The 9,545-nt window shown below is 35.5% G+C and overlaps 1 protein-coding gene across 1 annotated transcript in view; it reads left to right on the top strand.

Annotated features, from left to right (window-relative positions):
• LOC107676736 (receptor-type tyrosine-protein phosphatase delta-like) overlaps positions 1–7,481 on the top strand; it is a 319,184-nt gene extending 311,703 nt beyond the window's left edge. The window contains exons 38-40 of the mRNA XM_016471396.1: positions 1,198–1,352; positions 2,901–3,036; positions 5,125–7,481. Of these exons, the coding sequence (XP_016326882.1) occupies positions 1,198–1,352; positions 2,901–3,036; positions 5,125–5,193 (360 nt within the window). The 3' untranslated portion in view covers positions 5,194–7,481. The remainder of the gene's footprint in view (positions 1–1,197; positions 1,353–2,900; positions 3,037–5,124) is intronic.
• The last annotated feature ends 2,064 nt before the right edge of the window (positions 7,482–9,545 follow it).

Below are 9,545 nucleotides of genomic sequence, written 5' to 3'. Positions count from 1 at the left end.
TTCCCTTAATAATAAAAACCTTCATTTAAAAACTGCATGTTGTGTTTACTTGTGTTATCTTTGACTAATATTTAAATTTGTTTGATGATCTGAAACATTAAAGTGTGACAAACATAGCAAAAAAATAAGAAATCAGGAAGGGGGCCTTTTCACACTTTTTCACACCACTGTATATACTGTATATATATATATATATATATGTATCAGCAACTCTACTACTACAGACTACAGTCCAAATTCAAATTGGACACTTTTCATTTCAACCTCAAATTTGTTTTCCGTTTTGAACTCTCTGCAAACCTTACTTTTTCAAAATCATCCACGGTTGTTGGTTTCATTTGTATTTAATTAAATGTCTCCAGGATCGTCAAAGGAAATGTGATTCATCCAATCATTTTGCACATTTGTGCTAATATTTTTTTTGGCCGTGACTGAATGTAATATCCAGATTTTGCCTAACTTGAAATGAAAGAAATTGCCACAAATTTTATGACCTCATGTGCCACCGCTGAGAAAACAGCAGTGTGATTTACTTTCAAATAGATCTGGTGCACATTTTATTCATTTTTCCCTTTGCTGAAACCCCAGTGTAAACTACTGTTCCTGCCAGTGCTGGTATTTGTGCTGATGCTTTTTGCATTCTGGTTGTATTGTCACATGATCTTCAGAAATCATTCTAATATTCTAATTTGCTGCTCAAGAAACATTTATTATTATTAGCAATGTTGGAAACAGTTGTGCTGCACAGTATTTTTGTGGAAACCATGATACATTTTATTTTTTTAGGATTTACAGATGAATAGAAAGTTCAAAAGAACAGCATTTATTTGAAATATAAATCTTTTTTAACATTATAAATGTTGTAAATGTCACTTTTGATCAATTTAATGCATCCTTGCTGAATAAAAGTATTGATTTCTTATAAACAAATTAAATCTTTCTGACCCCAGACTTTTGAACAGTAATATATCTCGCTGGCACTGAGGCATCAGTTCAGTATCAACATGACGTTTCTTAATTATTGTTGTTTCTTGAGCTTCTCAGGCTCGTTCAGGATGCGTCATGTACTCGTCATCAGTTTGACAAGCACGGCGTCTGTCTCTCGCACGTAAATGTGAATGTAATGGATACATGTAACGCGTCAGAGAGCAGCCGCAGCTCTTTTATTCTCATCCGTCTCTCTCTCTCTGCTTTCAGGACGGACAGTCAAGGACCGTCAGGCAGTTCCAGTTCACAGACTGGCCAGAACAAGGCGTGCCAAAATCAGGGGAAGGCTTCATCGACTTCATCGGCCAAGTGCATAAAACAAAAGAGCAGTTTGGTCAGGACGGACCCATTTCGGTCCACTGTAGGTAAGAAAGACACGAGTCTTGTTGAGAAAAACAGAGCCGAGCAGATGCCACTGTTCATGGGTAAAACACTTGCCTTTTGTTCTGTGAACTAAATCTTATCCAATAGCAAATACTTCAGCATGAAAGCTGATTTAAACACATCACATGTCTTTATCCCTCCCAGGAAGTTGTGTTTGTCACCTCAGAAGTGTATGTGTGTGTGTGTGTGTATATATATATATATATACACACACACACACACACACTGTTCACCACATAATTTTACAAATTACGTTACTTGAAATTGTTACACCAACAGGATGTGACATCATTTGATCATTTGTTCAGACAGGAAGACAAATACATGATTTGATTCCCTTTTTCTACAGTTTTACACAAAATAGCGTTTACTGTATTTATTAAGCTTAACCAATCAACACTATTACTTAAGATATAATTAATGCTCAAACAATTATTGATAACACTGTAATATAAGTTTATTGCTAACTTTCCTTGTTTGTTAACATAAGTTAATGAATTAGCTAGCACTAAAAATAAGCAATATATTCCTACAGCAGTTATTATTTGTTTTGTAAATATTAGCTAATAGGGTAAATTAGGGTAAAAATTGTATCTAATAGATATCACCGTACTTTTTCAGTTGATTAATCACAGTACAACTGTTTTTGTTACAAGTTTTCTATAATGTTATGTTTAAAGATAAACAATGCATTTTCTAGTTAAATATGAACTAATTTGCATACATAAACAATGCGGGGGAAGTCGTGGCCTAATGGTTAGAGAGTCGGACTCGTAACCCAAAGGTTGTGGGTTCGAGTCTCGTACCGGCAGGGATTGTAGGTGGGGGGATTTTGAACTTCTGTTGTTATCTCTCCATAAATCTGAAAACACTAAAAACAGCCAGAAAATATACATTAAGCCATGTTTTTAGGAATAAAATATTGTATAAATACATGTGAACGATATATGAACAAACCCCTCAGTAAAATCCTTCAGAATATAGAGAGGAATTAAACTGTAAGTTTTGGTGTATGTAAATGCTGCTGAAGTGGAGAAAAAACTCGTAGCCTTTAAAAATATGCAGTTTCACAATGTTTTTTAGGAATAAAATATTGTATAAATAAATGTGAACAATATATGAACAAACCCCTCAGTAAAATCCTTCAGAATATAGAGAGGAATTAAACTGTAGATTTTGGTGTATGTAAATGCTGCTGAAGTGGAGAAAAAACTCTTTAAAGAGATAGATTGGAACTTAAATCTAAAGGCGCAATCAAATAAAGTTTAATAAAATAAACACTTAAATGTATATTTTCAATGTTTTCCATCCACTAATACTGCAACCCTGGACGGAAATAACCCAGCATCTTAAAATTGAACAGTGCATGAAAAACAAATGCTTGCAGTGTCTGGCCTCAAATTAAATTAGCAAAACTATTATAAATAGGTCGCTTCACATCCTGGTTAGACTCAGTCAACTTTGTTCACATGTTATGGTTTGGAATATCAGAGCTCCAGCTGACTAGTTGTGTTGTGATTGATCCGCAGTGCTGGCGTGGGCAGGACAGGTGTCTTCATCACGCTCAGCATCGTTCTGGAGCGCATGCGCTATGAAGGAGTGGTGGACATCTTCCAGACAGTCAAGATGTTGAGAACACAGCGGCCGGCGATGGTCCAGACTGAAGTACGTAACCGTTCTAACTTCTTCACTTCAGTCAGGATGTAAAACACATATTAAAACAGCACATTACAGCTAATAACATCCAGGTCAGGTTAGTGATTGGACCTTCAGACGTCTATGATTTTAGTCTGAAGTTTCCCAATGAAGAGTTTGCGATGGAACGAACGGATGCTCGGCTTTGTTCGGCCCGCAAACGCTCGTTCTCATTTATAACGACAAACCCTTCAGGTTAGCCATGCAAATTGGTTTAGATAAGCAATTTCACAGCTAACCCGCAAAATGGCCTTTCCCAGCATCAATGGGAGAAATTATTTTCTGCGATCAATGCGGACAGCGAGGTGATGAGGCTCGAATCTCACGCTCGGCGCAACACAATCCCTGCTTTTCACCTCGCAGACACGTGACAGAAAAGCGCGGCATTAGAGCCGTGCAACCCTTAGCGTCGCAGGCCGCCGGGTTGATGTGTTGCTATGGAGACAAGAGGATCCGTGCATCCGTGAATTCACAGAAAAATCCATAAAGCTGTTCAGAAGATGTCACGTTACATCGCGCATGTGCTTTACTGAAAGATTGTGTTCCAAACATCATAGAAAACTAGATTGCCATCATGAATTCATCATGTCATTTCTGAACTGATGTTCCTGCTCTTATTGTGAGTGATTCATCAATGCATGTTATTCCACATTGCCTTCAAGATTTTGCATTGAAATGCAATAGTAGTAGTATTAATAATAATAATAATTTTGAATTTTGTCTTATTGTCTATTTTTTTTACTTTAGTTAAAAATGCATTATTTATAAATGCTTAAGTTGTATCATCTGGTTATGCATCAGCACTGTTACCATTATATGTATACCATAATCAATTATGTGCTATAACAGAGAGAAAAAAAAAAGAAAAAACAGAACACAATCATTATTTTAAGATGTAAATTCTTCAATGACAAGCACATCTTTTTCTCCTTGTGAAAAGAAGCACTCTTTACCACATTCTTTTAAGTTTTATAATTAATAAAAAGTTATTTATAATAATAATAATAATAATAATATACTTTAAGTGTGAATTGTGTGTAATGTTTTCAGACACGTACTTGCATGTTTATTCTAATTAAATGTAAATGTATTGTAGTTTTAATTATATTAAATGCATTTAGTTGAACTTTAGAGTGTTTTGACCCACTACAGTAGGTCTTAAGTACATCTTTACATGTAATTTCATAATTACTTTTTTGTCTTTAAAATATAGTTAGAGTACTGCTGAATGTGAATGTGATGACTGGAACTAAAATACACTTTAATGTAATTTCTATTGAAACTTTTTTGTCATGTATTTAAACATATTTCTAATTACAGATTTGTAATGATTAAGTTGCAATTTAGAGCATTTAAAATATATTACATTTAAATTAATATTGAAAAACACACTACAGTTAAAATGATAATCAAGTTCTTTGCATGTGCTTTAGTATGTTAGTCAACACATCAAAATAAGTGTACTTTTTAAAAGATGACAATAGATGATTGAAACACACTGATTTAGAATGTACTTTAAAGAAAAACTTTCAATTTGACATTATTACAAAGGTCACATTTTAAACGTGTTCATAAATATGTTTAGAAACAGTCATGAAAGTGTCTCTCTTCAACTCACTTAAGTGCCATTTTATTTTATTTAATTCATATTATATTATCTGCAAGTACGTTTTTAAATATACTTTTAAAATTTGGAGTACGCTTCTTTTTCCACAAGGGTTTCTTAAGGTCATACACTTGTCAGTAAGAGAAGATCTTCAAATGTCAACCCTGTTACCATGATTTTGTATATTAAACGGTTCATAGTTAAAAAGGTAACATGTAGAAAGGTTATATCAGCATTGAATTGTCTTTCTAAGGAAACCTTGCAGTTACAAAACTGTCCTGGCTGTTACCGTCAACCCTGTTACCTTTCTGAATTTCGTCCAAAATACATTACATCTCAATTCAAACATCTAGATGAGTAGTTGTGCAGGTTTAAGATAAATGAACACACACATCTGATCCGACTGAATGTTTGGCACAGATCTGACCCGTCTCTCTGTCTCTGTCTCTCAGGATCAGTACCAGTTTTGTTACAGAGCTGGGTTGGAGTATCTCGGGAGCTTCGACCACTATGCAACATAAGATCTTCGTCCCGCTGTCAGGGAGACGGATCGGCCATCGGACATCCAGCGGTCATTTAATTCTTCTGAGCCATAAATACCTGCTTGTGAAAAGAACTTAAACTCTTCGATTACATGTTGGATGTGCAACGTAAACCTAGAAATACTTACAAACGACAGTAAAAAGACAAATATCCAGGTGGACCAAGAAAAATCACCCCGATCTGATTTCAAAAAGTAAATCATGAATAAATAAATAGTAATAATAATAATAATAATAATTTCAGACAGGTGAATCTAGACTGCTGAAGTGCGGAATAATCGCTGCTTCGAGGATTCATGAATCATAAAGGAGTCAACGAACACAGACGCTGTGAGACGGGGAGCTCGAGACAAGGTGTAAAGAGAATTTGTTTTGTTCCACAATCAATACGAGGAGATACGTCACTGATGAAGAGAGGAGACTTCATCACGACCACCACCATCATCATCATCGAAGAAGACTAAACGAACAGAGCTGAAGTAATAACTACAACACGTCGATCGTTCGGTTAGACATCCGGAGAAACCACACAAATAATGCATACCAGCTTTTGTTTCACGTTCCGTGGTGTTTTCCTCTCTTATATGACAGAAATCAGCGTAGACTGACCGTATTTCTCATGTTTTTTTTCTGATGTCCTGATGTTCGCACCCATGTGCCCTCCTTCATTCATCGTTTTGCTGATGGTTTGTGGCGTTTTGTTTGAAACACACACGCTGAATCATGGGGTGGGCAGAGTATAAAGGTTAGAAGATATCTCAGTTCTTCCATGAGCAGAGAGAGACAGATATTAGTAAAGTCTTTATTTATATAACCTTGAAATGTATATTCACAAAATATAGATATATAGATGATATAATATAAGGGAATGATGGTGGGTTTTCCGCTGGAATGCACATCAGCAGGACGGATGGACAGACACGCATCTTGTGCAATAACTAGACATTTTACGGCCGGAGGGTTCGATTCGCGTCGGTTTAACGAGGAAGGGGCGATCATCATCATGTTCACGAGCTCATGGGTCAAAGGTCATCGTCGTGCATCCGTTAGGCAACAGGTACGAAGACGTCCACGTGTTCATTCTTTTGCATTTAGAGTGCCTTATATTTATGTCTGTTCTTTTCTACGATATTCATTTAACGACGTGTATAGTTTAAGTAGTTAATGTACGAGTATTTATCGATTGATTTCCCACCAGATTTATAGTCTATGAAATTATATATGCAAATACGTAATTCCATCATTACTGTTTAATTTTCTGTGGCCTTAATTTGGCTCAGAGAAAATAAAAACGACAAGGGTACGACAAAGAAAGAAAGCGCACAATAACCGTCGGGCCCGATACTGATAAGTCATTTCTGTTATGTTATATTAGTTCCCCAACGGCACCTTTTTAAGTTTTTCAAAAACGGTCTTTTTAAGACCAAGTGTTAGCTTTAAATTTCCCGTAATTTTCAGTCATCGGTGGCGGAAAATGGAGGCAAAGAAACGCCAGAATAAATGAAAGACCCTGAAAACCTGCAAAGCTCTTGCTGATAAGCTACTAAGTATTTTAACGTGCGAATTTCACGATTAGAATATTACGATTCGAAACTTGAACCTCACTGGCTTTGTAGATGTGCATTCCAGATGCTTTTTTTTCCCCTTTCTTATTTCAAATAGAGAAAGCGTTTTATTGTTTTGACTATTTCTGTTGTTGATTTTGGATGTTTTCATCCAGTGTTGATGTTCATCATCATATGTCGAGCAACAGGCAGCCGTTGCGTAACTGTCAGCGCCACCTAGTGTTCAGCGCTTCAATGTGCTCCACGTCGGCTTTTCTTTCCCTGTTCTGGATCTTATTTGATATGCATGAGTTCAACTGCAGTGGGGGCGAGTAGGAAGAATTGCACTTTGTATCTCTTTATCTCTATGCACTGCCCTACTGATTCCGCACCCATTACGGATTTTACTTGAACCCGACTGTACGAATCTCCTTCAGACTTCACTTGGTGTGTATGTAAATAACACAGAAAAGAGACTACCCAAGTAATAAGAGAGAGAGAAAAAAAAAATAAGAGAAAGGAAAAGCAAATCGGTTGCTGAAAAAAAGAGCATCTTTAGCAGGTGATTTCGAAGCGTCTCTTCTTCCCCCGTTGAAAGACTGAAGCGTCACGAGCGCAAACGTACACGTGGTGTTTCTAAGCTCCCTGTTACTCTCACATCTGGATGCATAGACTGAAATTAATTCAATTCAATTGTAAAGAAAAAATGGCTTGTTAAAAAAAAGAATCATGAAATTACCTCTGATTAGATGTAAATGTAAACTGTTTTTGATTTGATTTGATTTGATTTTTTTTTTCTTTCTGAATGAATGCAGTGCTTTTTATTTTCATACTTAGATGACATTGGTGAAAAGACACATCTGTACGAGAAGTCGTCCTTCTGTACTTTGCTGACACAAGTTCCATTTGTTATAAATGAATTCTATTAAAAAAATGTAAGTGTTATGCACACGAGTTTCCTTCCTTCGCTCCTGTGAGCCGACGACCATCAACAGGAATGAATCTTTCCAATACTTCAGCTCTGTTATGGAAAAACATCACAGTGGTTTTTATTGTTGTATTTACTTATTTTTAATTAATTGATTTATATGCTGATTTTTTTTCCCTAGTACAACAAATATTGCCTGTAAGTAATGTGGTGTGGTGTGATTATATGTGTTAGTTAAAGCTATTATTTGACATTTTTGCACTGACCTTAAACCCTTTTACATTTTGAATGTAACAGAGTTGACTCAAAGCATTTCTGAAAGAGAAAAGTCATGGATTTTATTTATTTATGGTACTGTACATAGCACAAAAATAATGACAGTAAGTAAGTTAGTGTGGTGTGGTTATATTTGCTAGTTAAGACTTGGGTGATATTTTTGCACTGACCTTCAACCCCGTAACATATTAAATTTAAAAAGTTTGACATTTTAAGAGACAAGTCATGGATTGATTTAAATGTAAACTGTTTTTGATTTGATTTGATTTGATTTTTTTTTTCTTTCTGAATGAATGCAGTGCTTTTTATTTTCATACTTAGATGACATTGGTGAAAAGACACATCTGTACGAGAAGTCGTCCTTCTGTACTTTGCTGACACAAGTTCCATTTGTTATAAATGAATTCTATTAAAAAAATGTAAGTGTTATGCACACGAGTTTCCTTCCTTCGCTCCTGTGAGCCGACGACCATCAACAGGAATGAATCTTTCCAATACTTCAGCTCTGTTATGGAAAAACATCACAGTGGTTTTTATTGTTGTATTTACTTATTTTTAATTAATTGATTTATATGCTGATTTTTTTTCCCTAGTACAACAAATATTGCCTGTAAGTAATGTGGTGTGGTGTGATTATATGTGTTAGTTAAAGCTATTATTTGACATTTTTGCACTGACCTTAAACCCTTTTACATTTTGAATGTAACAGAGTTGACTCAAAGCATTTCTGAAAGAGAAAAGTCATGGATTTTATTTATTTATAGTACTGTACATAGCACAAAAATAATGACAGTAAGTAAGTTAGTGTGGTGTGGTTATATTTGCTAGTTAAGACTTGGGTGATATTTTTGCACTGACCTTCAACCCCGTAACACATTAAATTTAAAAAGTTTGACATTTTAAAAGAGACAAGTCATGGATTGATTGATCTATTGATTGATTATTTTTTTCAGCTTTAGGATTAGTAATGTAAACCAAAAAAAGGGGCCCTACTCGGCTGTATTTAGGGTTCAGGGTTCATACAAACAGCACACCATGTTATTTTACAAAGGAAAGGTCACAAAACTCTTGACATTTTTTTTTCTCTTCATATCTACATTAGCGTTCTGTCAGGTTATTCAAGTATTAAGCATGTCAAGATGAAACGATCTCAGAATGTCTATTTTTTAGTTGATTTATTGATTGCATTCCTATTCTGCTGTATGATTTTTTTTTTTAATATTTCATTCATTTTCATATTTTTAACCATCTTCAGGATGTTGCACTGCAATAGTAGAGCACATTTACTTTTGTGAAGCCGAATGTAAATCGAATAGAAACCCAGTGAATCAAGCCACGTTAAGTGAGTGTAAATGCCCTCCATGAGCGTCCTGTCCAATCCTGCAGAGATTTCTGATGTTTTATGTCACACGAGAGAGAAACAAAACACAGTGAGAATGATCTGATGAAAGACAGGCGATTATGAGAGCAAATGGAGATTTGAGAGAGAAAGCGGGGCAGCAGTAACTGGAATGAAGGTTAATGATTCACATGTGCTCAGATCCCACAATGCCTCTGTTCTGTGTTCAAAACTCTCCTGCTCT

This window comes from Sinocyclocheilus anshuiensis, unplaced genomic scaffold, assembly GCF_001515605.1.
Source record: "Sinocyclocheilus anshuiensis isolate Anshui unplaced genomic scaffold, SAMN03320099.WGS_v1.1 scaffold2186, whole genome shotgun sequence".
NCBI classification, from domain to species: Eukaryota; Metazoa; Chordata; class Actinopteri; order Cypriniformes; family Cyprinidae; genus Sinocyclocheilus; species Sinocyclocheilus anshuiensis.
The sequence above is the reverse complement of the archived record's forward strand: the minus strand, read 5'-3'. Positions and strand labels throughout refer to the sequence as shown.